The following is a 16408-nucleotide window of genomic DNA, read 5'->3' on the forward strand; positions in this document are numbered from 1 at the left end:
GTATCTAGATATGTATGTGTTATGAAAGACTTGCGCCTGACTTCCGAATATTACTACATGAGTAAAAGATAGATAGTAAAAGATAGAACTTATATAATACGTTTACAATATTTCTGTTTCATATTCAGAATTCTTAGGTTCTATTCATTCTGAGAATTCGTGTGCCTTAAAAGCACAAGTTGTCTTATCATCATTTGGTTGAGATTTGCGAATTTTTCGCAAAATTTAAGATAACGAGACCTACTTTCATAATCTGAAGAAAGTCCTCTATAGAGTCAAAAAGAAATATATGTATGCATGTGTATGAGCATATATGTATGTATGTATGTATTTATGTACATATATTACAAAGAATAGATTGAATGAAAAAAAAATGGTGGAATCATTGCGAATTTTCAAAATCTTGATTCCAAAAATAGTTACAGAAGACTTTCAAATTACTATTGGAATCGAAAATTAACTAAGAATGAGCTTACATACATACATATGTACATCTATATATGTATGTATACATATGTAGATATGAATATATAGTACAAAGGTATGAGTATTTGAAACTACTTATTTAACGTTACATAAGAATACGGGCTGCCTTAGGCTGAATTTCTATGACCAATATTCTAAATTGTTGGTTTAATAGTCAAATAGTTTTTAAACTTAAGTAAAATAGTTAATGGAACTTTACATTTCAGCGGCAGAACCAAATAGTTGTAGCCTTAAAATGAATGAATTAAACTAACGAAGTCAAGGAATAATGCTTTTAAGCATTCCATCTAAATCGGTATAATAATAAATGTACACAAGTATGGTTTATATGTAAATAGTAAATAAAAATTATATATATGTATGTATATACATATTTACTTACATATGTACATACGTATATGTATGATATTCATTTAGAGTTTAATAAATTATGGTAGATTTTATTCAAAGCTAATTAGAATAATCTTATCTTGACCCCTTTTGCCTGTAATAACAGGACACATTCTGCTTTTGGAGTGATCGGATCATTTGAAAGCCTTAGCTGCCGAAGTCTGCTAATTATATGCATATTCAGTAAAATCCATGCACTGGACAGATGTGTTCTCATGGCAGTGGGTGTCCGACAACCGGAGATCATCCTGCATATTACGAAATAAGTAATGCCTAAATTTTAAGACAGTTTTAGCATAGAATTATCAGCTTATCCAATTTCCAGTACATGAGTTCCACATGTGCATACAATGCTAAGCTAAATGATATCATCTCTCTTACATAAGAATAGTAATTAGAGATAAGAAATATATTTAAAGGCTTAATTACTACCCATAGTTTGGACAAACTTATTGCGATTTGAAGTGTGCCATGTTGTATTTGTAGCATGTTGTATTTGGACAAACTTATTGCGATTTGAAGTGTGCCATGTTGTATTTGTAGCATTCTCAAAAAGACAAAAACAATGCCTTACCACTTTCAATGGGTTTTTAGTCGCAACAAGTCCAAGTCGTGAGGTGAGCAGAAAAAATAAAAATAATATGCAGGATGGTTCCTGGTTGGACGCTGCCTTTGCCACCTGTTTTGCAACACGATCGCGCTTTTTATGCCCAAGTTTTTACTACAGTTGTTGTAGTAGTAGTTGTTGTTGTTGTTGTTGTTATTGTGACTGAAAACCCGTCTAAATCTAAAAGCGATGCAACATGTGTGTGTGCGTTTGAGAGTGCCGGCAAAACGGCTAGCACTCAATGGAGACAGATGTGGGCAAATCGCAGCGGGCACTGTGTGGGTGGGGGCGCGAGGTGGTTCGATGGGGTTGCCATTGCCTCTAAGTGGGTGCAAGTGCTGGCAAAGCAAAAATATTTGCACGTACACACACACGCACTCACACACGCCAAGAGGCGTTGGATGAACATGCGTGTGGGCGGTTGCACAACGCAGCTGCCACCATCAAACGGCAACAGCAACGGCAACGTCAACGTCAGCGCCGACGTCGACGCCAACGCCAACACCGCTTGCATTGAACTCGGAAGTAAACGCAATAGAGAATAATACGCGAGTATAGACCAAACCAGTTAGCAGCATGCAACATCATAACATATTCAAATCGCCAGCGCCGTCGGCGCCAACAGCGACGGCGACGTCGACAGCGGCTGTGGCAGTGGCTGCGACAACGCGCAGCATCTAGCGAACCGACGCCGACGACAACGTTTAGAGCGCCAGGCGACGCCGCTTTTACTCTCACGTGAAAAGTTTGCTGCTCAACGACGCCGTCACGAATTAAACTAAACAACCACCCGACACGGCTAAAAAAAAACCAAAACAAAACAAAAATTACAAAAAAAAGAAATACGAAATAAAATGGCAAGGAGCAAGGTTGCATGCCCGACGGCTAAATACCTTGCAAAGCACACCTGAAGCTAAGTGCAACATGGAGGGATACGAACATTTGGGGGCTATGCTAGTAACTATGCTATGCTAGTACCAATATGAGACATATAATGAAATTGGCATATTGGATAAGGGAGCCATAAACATATAAACGTATGTCTCTATGATGACCAGAGTCATCCTATTCAAAACTAGATGTCAAACTTTATACATATATCTTAATACGAAAGGAAAACTTACAAGAATGATAGATCAGTACTGGAATCAAATATAGAGATATACATATACATTTGTACATATTTAGTAAATTTCCATTATAAGCATTAGAAGCGAGCATAGTAATATGGTCAATGAACATAGTAATAGCATATATAATAATAATGCCAACAATAATCCGTACATTATTTCAATATTGAAACATTTCGGAACAATTGTTATTCCAACAGTGATTCTCATAGGAGATCGAGATACTTGTCGGACGCCTGACAAACATTAAGTCAGAGGTCAACATGCACTTGTCGGCTTGTGGCACAGGGTACTTTGGTAGAAAGGCTGCAAGGAGTCCCGTTTGGTTTCTGCCTTGCCAAATATAATGACATCATGTGAGCCAACGGGCGACAGCGGCGCACGCATCGGGCAACCGCAGCAGCAGTGGCGGAGGCGGAGGCGGAGGCGGAGGCGAAGGCAGAGGCAGAGGCTGATACAATGGGGAAATAAAAACAAAAGCGAAATACAAATGCCGAGAAATTGGTTCAGGTTCAGTTTCAAGCGGCACCCCGTTTAGAGTCCGCGCAGTCAGTCGTCGTTTGTCCGCAGCCTGCAGAAGAAGTCAAAGTCGATGTCGATGGCTATGGCGATATCGCACTGGATGTCAGACTGAGAGTCGAATGCTGGCGTCGCTGCTAGCGCCGCTTGCGCTGACCTTCAGTCAAAATTCGGCAAGCGAATTAGAATTGGCGCGCGATTTGCTTTCCGATTGGATAAATGCAATTTTTTGGCCAAAAGATAAACTGGCCCAACTACAAGAAGAAGCAAACAAATATCAGCGCTAGCATAGAGCAGCGCTCATGCAGTAGCAAAGCGAACGGCAAAAATGTTTCAAGGCGAAATTCGCACAGCGATAGCGTCGCTGCCACCGCTGCTGTTGCTGCTGCTGCTGCGTCATGATAACAATAACAACAACATACACCATTCGCCTGCCAGCCAGCGAGACAGTCAGTCAGTTCGACGCATAAAATAGCACAGAGCGCACACGAAGCGGGCGACGAGCTAAAAACAACAGCCAAAAAGTACCTGGCACGGCTACAGCTACAACAACGACAACGACAACAACAACAGTAACTTGGACGACGACGTGCCCAAATGCCCAAGCAGCACTCGCAGATACAGATACAAATGCAGCGAACAGAGAGATACAGCTACAGCGCTGAAATAAACAAAAATGTTGAACAAAGCAGCGACGGCAACGGCAACAGCAACGGCCTCAGTAGCAGCACCATCGTCCGCCCAACAGCCACAGCCACAGCTCGAGTTCAGTTTTAGTTTTCGCTGCGACGGCAACGGCAACTACGACGGCAGTTTTCAGTTTTGCTTCTGCTTCCACTTTGCGTTGCCTTCGCACATACCACAGCGAAACTCATGCACACAAATACACACACACACACACATGCATGCGTCAGTCTCTCCCCTGTGTGTGTGTGCGCTGTGGAAATGTACCTTTATATAAACGACGACCCAGCACAACACTACACGAAATCCCAACTGACAAGACTGCCAACACACAAACGCAATATACATGCTTATATACACACGCATGCACACATTTATATATATACATATATATAAATTTATATATTGTATGCGTGTGCGTTTGTGTGTGTAGACAGTTACTCAGCGCTGAATAGAGTTGCCATACTGTTCTGAATCGTCAAAACATGGGAATCGAAAAACTCAGACAATAGGACCGAATTTCGAGTTTAAGTTATTTTTGTAGCTGAAACCCCAATTGAATTTACATATATATTTTAGAAATGATAGCAATTGATAAAATTGTATTCAGTTGTCTAATATATCTCTTTATTATTTATTATATGCTTCATACATGTATATGTTACAGACCAGAGTTAGAAAATATAACATTTTTATCTTATTTTCATTTTCATTTCATGAAAGCAACTGAATTCCTTTATATATAATAAAACAAATAATATAATAGTAATATTTACAATAGCCTTACTTATAATAATATCTGATCTATTCATGATCTGTGCTTGGAATGTAAAACTACTTTACGTATTAACATATGGTACTTAAGTTGCTAGGTCAGCTAAAATTCGGTACTGTATCAAATGCCTTTGAGTGTTTTGGCAGATAGTTATACAATCCAATCGAAAGACTTTCAAATATTACACCTCAACGGCACACCAGATCTGGCAGCACTGGCAGCGTTTAAATAACAGCCGCTGCTGATGCCACTGCCACTCCTACGGCCGGCAGCCGGGGCCGTTTGCACAACGTTCGCAGCGATATCGCTTTGGCTTTGGGTTCGCAGCTATTGCTGTTGCTGGTTGTCTTTATTTCACTGAAATTATCATGCTGGCAATGCTGTACATTTCCCATGCAGCTGGCAATGCCAGCAGCCAGAGTGTTGCCGTCGCTACCCTCCCCGTTCGCTGACAACCGACAAACTCGTTCAATTTCAATGCTTTTTACATAAGTGCGCGTCGTTCGCTTGCCCTGGTGCGAGCAGAGCGGCTGTCATGCTCACTCGTTCGCTCGTTCGTCTGCTCGCTCGTTCGCTAGTTCGTTCGCTTGCTCGGCTCGTTCATGCTGTTGTATGAGTGTACCCTGTACAGGGGTGCATTTACTAAAAGTATCTGTAGCTAGCGTTTGTGTACGTGCGCTCGTGTATGTGTTTGCTTACATCTGTATGCGTGCGTCGTTGCTGGTTTTGCTGCCTGCTGCCTGCTTCTTTGAGCGCTGGCCAGTTTATTTGTGATTTTAGCATGGCAGACTGAGGTACACGTCGCTCTTGCAATCGTGTCGAACGCAAAACGATACGAAAAGAATTCGACGTAAATTTCTTGTCCCGTAGTTGCAGCAGCGCGCGTAATTCAAAGTTATCAAAACAAACCACAAATAATATTCCTCCAAATAACATTGCAATCTAAAAAGTGTGTGCATACAATTAATACAAAAGTAGTTCGATTGGCAATACTAAAAAATATATAAATAAATATATATTTTTCAATTAAAAAGTGAATCACAGAGAAAACAATAAGAAGTTCTACGTACTAATAGTGCCACCAAAATGTCATCTGTTCCTTGTGATGTGGTGGACCATGCGGCTGGCTCCATGCATCTACTGCTGGTTGCCCTGTAAAACTCCGCTGAAGATACATGTATATCTAGTGACTTAAATCTAACATAATATAATACAAATAAACTGGTAACAGTGACGATAATACAACGAAAAGCCAGGTGCTAGCTTTTGCAACTATATTTTAGTTATTTTCCTGCTACAGCCATTGGCTATTTGGAAAAATTGGATAAACACAGTTATCCTACATCTATTGAAACGGCTCGGCCGAAAATGTGCACAGAGGTGAGTCGTCATAGATCATAGATCAAACAGCATTTACTGACTTACCTATATGCCTATGTACTTATGTACATCAATATCAGTTATCAAAAATCAGTTTAAGATTTGGCGAACAGTTAGTTTGAAATCGAGTGCCAATTGGAGCTGCGATCTGGCGGGCTTCATTAATCAAAGAATTGTACCTGAAAACTACCTGCGCTCTCGACTAGGCTCTCGCATAAAGGTTTTCCTGTGTGCGAGCTGATCATAACAAAAGCATAGGACCTTTAATTTCGTTTGTCATTTCTGAAACATTCATAGTATTGGAGTATGATTATACGATGATAAAGGATATACTCTCCATGTATATTGTATTAAATATATTGATTTCAATCATTCAATAACTAGCAAAATATCTTATTCAAAATAACATCATTCGTAACTCTGAGTATTCTGAGAAACACCTCTACTATAGAATAAGATCTGATTTCGTCCAGTTTATTGGACAAACTACCAATTCATAATGTCAACGATGAATATCAAATAGAATAAACTTTATTACATATAGCACAGCTTTTAAGCTCAACGATCCAGCGGCTCGCGAGCTTTCAAGCTAGACATAGTTTATCTATTCACGTTGGGGTTTGCAATTAGTTTTATCGAGCCCCTGGACTGGCTTATCAGTGCAACATGAACTTGTCTCAAGTTCACTCAACGCTGATAACAGATTGTGTTGCCCGACTAAACCGAACGCAGCTGACGTTTCCATTCATAAGCATTTTACATTTTTCGGTGAATCATTCGATTCTCTCTCTCTCTGTCGCCCTCTCCCACTCTATGGTTAGCTTTCATATTTTGTGTGTGCCGCGCTGTGTGTTGCACCTTTTACTTAGAAATGCGCGTAAATGCTGACTGAAGCTTCAACATGTGGTTTCAATACGGAATTTTCTGCGCCGCCTACACTTATTGGCATTGCCAGTGTATGTTGCTCGTGCGTGGGTGGGTGGTTGGTGGTGGCGGGTTGGCTGGTTAGCTTTGGGTCTACGTCGCTCCGTGAGTATCTGTGTGTGCACACATATGCATATCCATGTGTGCAACTTGGCCTTTGTTGCAGGCAGGATAATAATAACGGGCACAGGCACAGACACCGACACAAACGTAGGGACAGTTACTCCTACAGCGTGTATCACAGCAAGCACAACAGCAACAGCAATAACAGCAACAACAACAGTTGAGCTCCTCTGACATGTAAACAATGCAAAAAGTTGCACGTGCTGGCGCTACCATCATGCAGCGCCATCTATTGGCACACATTTGCGTTAACGCAATATGCTAAATAGGTGCTGACGCCGCTGCCGGCTAAGCTGGCGTCGACGTCTTCACTGTCTAATGCAACAATTGTTTGGACGCTGACGTAGCGACGTCGCTGCCGCGTCGCAGACAGCTGACTTTGCGGCCGTTTAATTAATTACAGACACTCAGCAGTACTCGGCACACAACGTACACAAACACACACATATACAAAAGGAAACAGTAAAAAAGTAAATAAATAAATAAAGAAGAATAATAAGAGAAAAAAAAAAAAAAACAGCAACAAACTTTTAGTGGACGTCGCCGCGGACTCAGTCTCAGTCTCAATCTCTGCCGACGTCGCTGCCCATTAAGTTTTCTCTTTCGTTAGCGGCTAAAGTAGCGTGTTGTAAAACGCCAGCGTCGCTGCTGTCGTCCCAATCCCAGCCGAGGCGTCGCTGTTGCTGCCGCAGTCGACATCAGATTTGTATTAATTTCTTAGTTCGGATGCGGCAGCCGTTTGTGCACATGCTATAAGAAAAGGCATCATGAGTTCGTGAAGTAATTTACAGGAAAATAAGCTTAGGTTTTTATTAGTTGTATTTGTTTTTATTTATATCAGCTGCATAGTTTCTATTTGAAGAGTATACTGTTTTCTTGACTTTAAAATAAATAGTATAGCAACGATTATAGCAATCATATATAGGGTGGTCTGAGATACTTTTCATTACGCTTCTTACAAATCAAAAAATTATATAGTCATATATACATACATAATTAATTTCACTGAAATAGGATTGTTCTTTTGTAAGGGCATCTTAGCTTCGGCACATGTGCATAAATTTACGCAAAAAATTTGCTCTCATTATTTGCCCTGCGCCTCGTTTTTAATTGTTCTTGATAGCTGGCATAGTATGCGTGTGTGCGTGAGTGTGTAAACGTGTGTGTGTGTGTGTGCGTTGTTATTGTTTTTTAGGGTGGTGCAAATTCCGACACGAGACTTAATTCACTTAATTGAGCAAGCAGCGACAGCGACAGCGACGGCGACGACGACGCCGATGACTATGACAGCAGCGGCGACAGCGACAGCGACGTTGACAGCGCGCTGAGAGCATCGATGCGTCGGCGTCGGCGTTGACGTTGGCGTTGATATCACTGTTGCTGTTGCTGTTGTTGCGGCACAAATAGTTTTAAATTGGCGTCGGTCCGGCATGGGCCCAGACCCGGACTCGGACTCGGACCCGGACCCGGCTTCGACTCCGACACCGGAATTAGCATCGGGTCTAGCTTTGGCTCCTCTTCTTGTTGTTGTTTGATTTCACTTTCAGATACATTAACACAAGTGCGCTGCATGCGCACGCCTTTTGAGTTATTGGTAGCTGTGCCACAGCCCACAGACAGTGCAGTTCGGCAAGGCTGAACGAGAGGCATGAGGCATGAGGCATGTGGCTGTGGGGCTAGGGGTTGGGGCTGAGACCGGGGCAGTGGCAGAGCTATAGGCAGCCTCCTGTGCCATTTTCTTTGCTCTTCGATTTTATGAATGAAAACGCGAAGGCGCAACGCGACTTGGTCGTTCATTCGTTCGTTGTGGTTTACTTGCTGTGGTTGCATTGCTTTATTTGCATGCATGTGCCAGGCAGGACACACACACACACACACACGCACATACTCGTATATGTCTGCTGCCATAAAAATGCCTTTGGGGGCCCGACTTGCGACGCGTCGACGTTGTCGTTGTCGTCGTCATCGTCATTGTCCTCGTCCTCGTCCTCTCTCTCCCTCTCCCTCTCAACATGTGTGTTGCTTATGTGTTTGTGTGTGCTCCATTCCATTAATGGCATTATTATCCTTTGCGACCCATTTGGGCTGGCTGCTGGCTTTTTAATTTTGCTTGCTTCTTATACTTGTTGCTTGGCGGTCAAGTGCACCACGGAAAGCGAAAACCTCTCAATGATAAAGTTTAAATAATAATAAAACAACAAAAAAGCGAAGGGAAACAGCCGTTTAAGGGTTGCACCCTTCCGTCCCATCCCCATCCATTCGCCGCGCTGTCTGCTCCTTTTGTCCTTCACGTAAAAGTCTCTCCTCTTGCACAGCCTTGACGCAAAAATGTAAACAAAATGCCGCATGGCCATTTGGGAAACTGACACACACACACACACACATACACCCACAGAGAAAGAGGTACGCTCAGGTAGCCATTCAGCAGGTAAGCAGCTCAGAGGGCGCCCAACTTGTCGCGCATGGTTAATCGACTAAAGTCACGACTTTAAGACGGAAAAACAACTTCGTGGTCGAAGCTTTCAATGGCGAAGAGATCGACCAGTGAATTAATAAACTTCTATTAACAAGAGTTCATAATACCTTAGATATACACATATAACAGCCAATATCTAAGAACTTCTCATAATTTACTTCATTCTGTTCAGTTGTCATCAACAATATATTAGATTATTTATACATACATACAGTTAGTATTTATATTTTACTGATATTACATTCACTTATTAAAACTTCTTCATATGACGACACTTTAAATAAGGTACATATATTAAAGGGATTTTCAGTTTAGAGCTGCAATGAGATGGGGAGATATGACAAAGAGCATAAATATGTCCCATATGGAGATATATGAGATAATGATAAGATTTGTTTAATAATGTTCGAAGTTCTAAGTCTTATAAGGTCTTATAATACAACATGCAGCTTACCCGCATTTATTTATATTAATATCTCAACGAACCTATTCAGCAATAACTGTTTCTGAACTTGTAGACATTTTCGATCTTATATTTCGCATGCCACTATCCCATGGGAAATAAGTTGTTGCTTGAACTCTTCAGTTCGAATGTATCCACAATGTGTGTGTCTCATCGAGTGTTTTGGCGTCCTTGCTTGGTGTCCAACTATTGACTCGACAAATTTGTCAAACCATTCAAAACCAGCTGACAAATTGACAAGCGCAAGACATTGACCATCGCTGTGTGGCACGGACAGCACGGACAGCACGGACAGCGGCAGCAACAGCAACAGCAACAACAGCAGAGGCTCGCTTGACCGATTGACTGGGCTGCTTAACAGATTTACAAACTCGAAACGTGCCACATGCTTATATATGGTGGATTTACTACGCGCGACTCTCGAGAGTGGAGAGTCGAGCTGCGGCTAATGTATGCCCAAAGCGTGCAACAGCTCCAACAACTACAACAGCAACACGACAAACAGCTGTAGCTGCAGCCAGAGTGTTGCACAAAATCTTATCAATGAGTGCGCATCACTTGCACTTGTTTGCACTAGCTAACTAATACGCTGGGAGCTTGGGGCATGGAGTTGGGCGGGGCGAGTGGGGGATTTACCGGCGACGTAAATGGTGCGGCATTGCTGATGATGACGGCAACGATGACGTGACTCGCAGATGCAACAACAACAGCAACAACAACAATCAGCATCAGTTACATATAAAGATTCAGATACATTTATGGCTTTGGCCACAGATGCACGCACACAATTAACATTATTAAATCGCTTGCCGCAAATTTGCGGTTGCGTCACCTACTAAGCGCGCTTGCCACTCGGACAGTCGGACAATCGGACAGTTGGACACTCAGACACTCGGACGCTGTGCGCCAAAGGATAACCCAGCAACAACTACAACAACAATCAACTGAAGCGTTTCCCAGCTAAAATTTCCATTAAGCTAAATTAAAGTTATCGTGCGGCGGCAGCGCAGTAACACGAAGACCAACAGCCCCGTCTTCGCACCGTCCCCCCGTGGCCCAGCGTTGCCCTCTCTCTTGACTGTTACAAAGCTCTTCCATTTTCATTTCTCATGCGTTACGTTGCGTTGCGTAGCGTTACGCTTCCCCCGCCCGGCGTGCGCCACGTTTGACAATCAACGAGGACGTCTCTCGCTCTGCCCACGTACAACGTGCAATTCGAAAAGTGGTTTTCATGGCATCATGGCCCAAAAACCACCACCACCCTCACCAGCGCCGCTAGCAGCCCAATCACCCACCCATGGCAAGAGCCCGAGTCAGCGCCAGAGCCAGAGCCAGAGCCAGAGCCGGAGCCGGAGTCAGAGTCGGAGCGGCAGTAGTAGTGGTAGTGCCAGAGCCGAAGACCGTGCCGTAGTCCGTGCCATCCTGGCGGGCTGGTGGTAGGCTTTATTATGTCAGCCCAACGAGAGGGCGAGAGCGCATTTCACCCAATTTCATTATATTTGCCAACGTTTTTAGCTTTTATACGTCATGGCATATTTCACCACACACACTCGCATAGAATCCACCACCGAGCCACCCCAGGCCACTCCAGCGCTTGCGATTCGTTTCGATTCGGCACAGGCTCGGAGTCGGGGTCGCTTGTGGAGGTTAGTGCTCGGGCTTGGGTTCGGTTATAAAAGCCGGTTCGAGTCGCTCGCTCGATTCTAGTGCGCAGGGTCGACACACACACACACACACACGCAGACACATACATGCACACCCACATACAGATGTGTGGGTGGCGGGGTGGTTGTCTGTGGATGTGTAGGTGGTTTTTGGCTGCCAACCCATAATAATATTATTATAATGTCAGGCATAAAGTACGAGAGCAAGAGACGCAGAGGACAAACAGGATACGGCAAGCCGGGTGGTGTAGGCAAGGGGGTCGTGGCAAACCCGTGGGCGTTAGAGCTCTGGCGGCTAACATACACACACATACATACATATCTATACATACATATACATACATACATATATACTTTTATATGTATATACATATACATTTGTACGTGTTGTATGTGCGAAATAAGGTTATTTTATAAACAGTTCGGAGTGTTGGGGGTTGTCTATCTCTATCCTTCTCTCCCCTTTGCGCTCGCTCTTGATGGCTGCTCTGAACAGTGTGCGTGAGTGTGTGTGTGTGCGGACAGCTTTTGGTGTAGCGGGAGTCAACGTCGCAGTCATAGTCATGGCTGGGCGCCCTCCTAGTGGGCGGTTATGGTTAAAGCGACAGTTGTTGTTGTTGTTGTTTTTGTTGCTGTGCTTTACTTTATTGAATGTGGATTCGAACGGGGGGAAATTCGGCGCTGTATTGTAGCGTAGTACCGTTAAAGGAATGGAAACGGTCACGTTGACGATGATACGCCGATTTAAGGAACAGAAGGATTGAAAGCTTGTCTGTCAAAGTTTCGAACCTTTTTGGTGAGGATCGAGGTAGATTTATCGGGTGTATGGGTGAACCGTAATAAGCTGGGAAAATTATTATTCAAGTATATTTTTGTACAAATATGAATGCTAATGTAGAAGGTAAATATTGTTAGTATTGATCAACTGATACTTTGTATGATCTGATCACCACGTTATCTTCATATAATGTAATCACTTATTACCTACATACATTATGGCTTACAAAATAAATAGATACATATCTTAGTATAAATTTAGAAGATCGCTTTGATTCGCAAACATCTATGTACATATAGAGCAAATAACATGAAGTTAGTTTTTCTCATTCAAAAATAAGTCAATTTACGCGCGCTGCTCCTCAATAATAATCCACCACAGAGGCAACCTTTGGCAAATCAGCAAACATGCGAGGCCAGCATACGACAAGCATATGCACATACAAACAAATAACATTCACGTATACACACATGCATAGATACATGTATGTGTATATGTATGCATGATTACGAATGCCAATGCGAGTACTCGAGCTCACCAGCGATGCGAACGAGGAGCAGAGCATTCACAGCAAAGCGCACCCTCAAATAAAAGTCTGACCAACCGTTTTTGCCATTCTAAGCGAAATGCACTAGAAAACGGTGTTTGCTGCTACTGCTACGGCTGGTGCTTCTTCTTCTTCTTCTTTTGCGCTTTAAAGTGTTTTCGAAACCTAAAAGCAGCAACAACGACAATTTGAAACAAAAATCGGAACGCAACACTGCCAAGTCAGTCGCACAGGCAGTCGCCGTTGCTGTTGTCGTTGTCGTTGCTGTTGTCGTTGCCGCCATCATTTATTTTTCGTCGTTGTCGTTGTTGTTGCCTCTTTTTCTGCTACGTACTACAAAATTAAACTCGAGTCTCGGAACGAACGTTCGTTCGCTCGTTTGAACGGGCAACGTTGCGATATTACGTCCCTCGCTATCAACAGCAACAGCAGCAGTAGTATATACACACGTACACACATACAAGCGCACACACATCCACACAAACAGACACGAATACAGCGCTGTGTTGTTGTTCCATCATCATTATTTACCAGCAGCAGCAGCGTCGCTGTCGCTGCTTTGTTGTTTTTACCCTCACTCACTCGCATACAGAAACTCGCACACGCACGCATACACGCTCACTCTTCTTCTTCTGCCACTCGGCAGCTCTCCTCGCTCTCCGTTTCGACCCACACTTTATTTTTAACTGTGCGACTGTACTCGCTCGCTCGCTCTCGCTGTATGGCTGCGCATGTATGTATGTGTATGTGTTTGTGTGTATTTTTATATGGCATTCTCTCATTCCACACTGACGCCGAGTCAGCATTGCGCGGCCCGGCTGCGATGTGGAAATTGTGTGTAGAGCGACGTCAACGTTGTTGTTGCTGCTGTTGTTAGCTGACTGGCCGGGCCTGGCTGTATATTTCTGTGTGCACACATACATACAGACACACTCGCACACGCATACATATTAACAGACATTTTTTCAATAGTATTTGTTGTTGTATTTTTGTGTTTACCAAGCGGGCCGCTGCGAGCGGCTTGGTGAACGTACGCCTTGATAGCTTTGGCTGTTGCTGTTGTTGTTTGTGGCACTGGCACGGCCGCGTTTCATAGCCGCTGTGCAATTTGCGCAGTGTACGAAAATGACGATGACGATTGTTAACGGCAATTGTCGTTTTTTTCGTTCTGTGTGCCGTGCTGTTTTTTTTCGGCCAGCCCTGGTTCGCAGCGATTCGCGCACTTGGCGCTGCTCGATGTTGATTCGCATTTGTCTTATCAGCTGCTCGTGATAAGCGACAGCAGCAGCAACTACAATCGCCGTTAGCTTTTCACGCTCACACCAATTTGCATGCTGATGTACTGATACGTGATACGGTGATCATTGCGCTTAGCTGTTCGGCTATCAGTCAGGTAGTCAAGCAGGCAGTCACTCAATCAGTCAATCAGCCAGTTAGTAAAGCGAGATCCTCAGGGCTGGGGCAAATTAGCAGAGTAATGACGTAATGTGCTGTTGCTGTTGTTGTCGATTGATAAACAGTTGTCAATGGGGAAGGATAGAACAAAACAGTTGTCGGTGGATAGATAGATATTAAAGTTAGAAAGAAAGGTTAACCATTACAGAGGTACATATGTATGTATGTACATACATATATTGTATATGCTCAGACAGCCATACTTAATATATAAATAAGTATAATTTAACCATTTTCAGATACTTTATACCACGCAAAGAATTATTTTTTACTAAAATCAAACAAATAGATATTTTCCCATCAACTCTAATCCGTTTCTTATTAGGTGACCTCTACAGGTTGATTTCAATTCGATTTGATGTCCCGCAGCCCCTCAGCACAATCGATACATCTATCTTTATTCCCAACTCTCGGAAAAAGTGTCAGTTAGTTGCAGTTTTGATCGATCGTCCGCAGGTAGAGCTAGAGCTCGGTGGCCGAACCCAGAACCCTGATGCCATAGCGTGGCTAATGCGCTGCATCCTTTGTAGGGATTAGGGCTCGACTCTAGGTAGATGCGAGCGTAGCATAGCTTAGGCACTGGGTCGCAGGATTGTCGAGTGCTCAGCTCATTTTTCAAGAAATGCTCGTATGTCCTTGCCACGAATTCGGTCAAACAGCTGATTTCGTTTTCAGCTTCCGGCGCGCGTTCCTTTGTTTATACATATGCAAAAAAAAGGAGCAACGTCGGTTCATTGACCAAAAGCCGTGACTGGGGCGCCATTCTTATACAGCAGCCACCAACGCGTGCTTTATGTGTGTATGTGTGTGTGTGAATGGCCACAGCTGACTGTCAAACATATGTACTACGTGCATGGACATACTGACAGGGTAACCCGCAGTCCGTAACCCGTCCTACGCCTCGTCCATCAGCTGAGCCTTGCAAATTTTCAATGTCACCAATTGCGCGACGCCAACTTCTCTGCCTGCTGTCGCTGCTTATAAATCTTCGACACGGCACAGTAAAACACAAAAAAAAATACCCTTCGCACACACAGCCACACATTGTACATGCATATATACAAACACATACATACATATACATATCGAAAAACCAAAACCACCAAAGCGGCCGCATTGAAAATTGCTCTAAATTCGCCAAAAACAGCTGATTTCGCTTTTGTGCGGCGCTTCCTGCAGTGCCAATCGACAACGTCGACGTCGACAGCAACGACAACGACAACGACAACGGCGACGGCGACGGCGACTCCGCCATCGAGCATCCACATCGGACTCTCGCAGTCGTGTGGCGCACTTCGTGCGGCAACATGAAATGGCCGACGCAAAATATGCGCATATAACAAACTACCCAATGCCCGCTACCGCTCCACCCGCCTTGCAAGCGTATTAACCTTGCAACAGCCTCATCATCATCATCATCAACATCATCATTATCATTCTCATCAGCAACAACATCATCAAGACTGCGACGACAGCGACATCGACTGCGACTGCGGCGGCGACTGCGACTGCGATTGTTTTCGTATTTAGGCTAGTTCCATTTGAAAACTACAAAAAAGGCGGAAAAAACAAACCCTTTGCTTTCCCACAACGTCATGTGCCGCTATAAGCAAATAACTGCGTACCCAGACTACACGCCGCCCGCCCCCTCTGTTCGCTCTTTGTTCGTTGTGGGTGCACAGCCAAGTTTTCACCCAGAGTCGATGCCAACAACCAGCATGGGAAACATCAGCAACAACAGCAACAGCAACAACAACAACAGCAACGAGCAATCGTCGCACATATCAGCGCCGTCATCTTGAGCGCTACGCCCTCGCCCAGAGACCATCCACCATGGAGAGCATCTCCGCTAGCATAGCCCGTCTTCAATTCAATTCATTTTTATTATGATGAGCAGCCGCCATTCGCTGTAGCCGTCGCCAGTTCCAAGTTGAACTCGGGTCTCGGTCTCGAAAAGTTGGAGCTGGTTTTTATTATGTTGCTCCAATGTTGCTGTTGCTGTTGCTG

At 43.8% G+C, this 16408-nt stretch overlaps 1 protein-coding gene across 2 annotated transcripts in view; it reads left to right on the forward strand.

Moving 5' to 3' along the window:
* tara (SERTA domain-containing protein 2 taranis) overlaps window positions 1–16408 on the forward strand; it is a 35688-nt gene that overhangs the window by 12166 nt on the left and 7114 nt on the right. Inside the window, exon 1 of one of the 2 annotated variants that reach the window (XM_030390574.2) lies at window positions 5238–5971. The exons of the other annotated variant lie outside the window; for it this stretch is intronic. Coding sequence (XP_030246434.1) covers window positions 5960–5971 — 12 coding nt within the window. The 5' untranslated portion in view covers window positions 5238–5959. Of the gene's footprint in view, window positions 1–5237; window positions 5972–16408 lie in introns of those variants that run through there. 2 annotated transcript variants of the gene reach the window in all.

This window comes from Drosophila navojoa, chromosome 2, assembly GCF_054131105.1.
Source record: "Drosophila navojoa isolate 15081-1374.11 chromosome 2, UAZ_NAV_1.0, whole genome shotgun sequence".
Taxonomy (NCBI): Eukaryota; Metazoa; Arthropoda; class Insecta; order Diptera; family Drosophilidae; genus Drosophila; species Drosophila navojoa.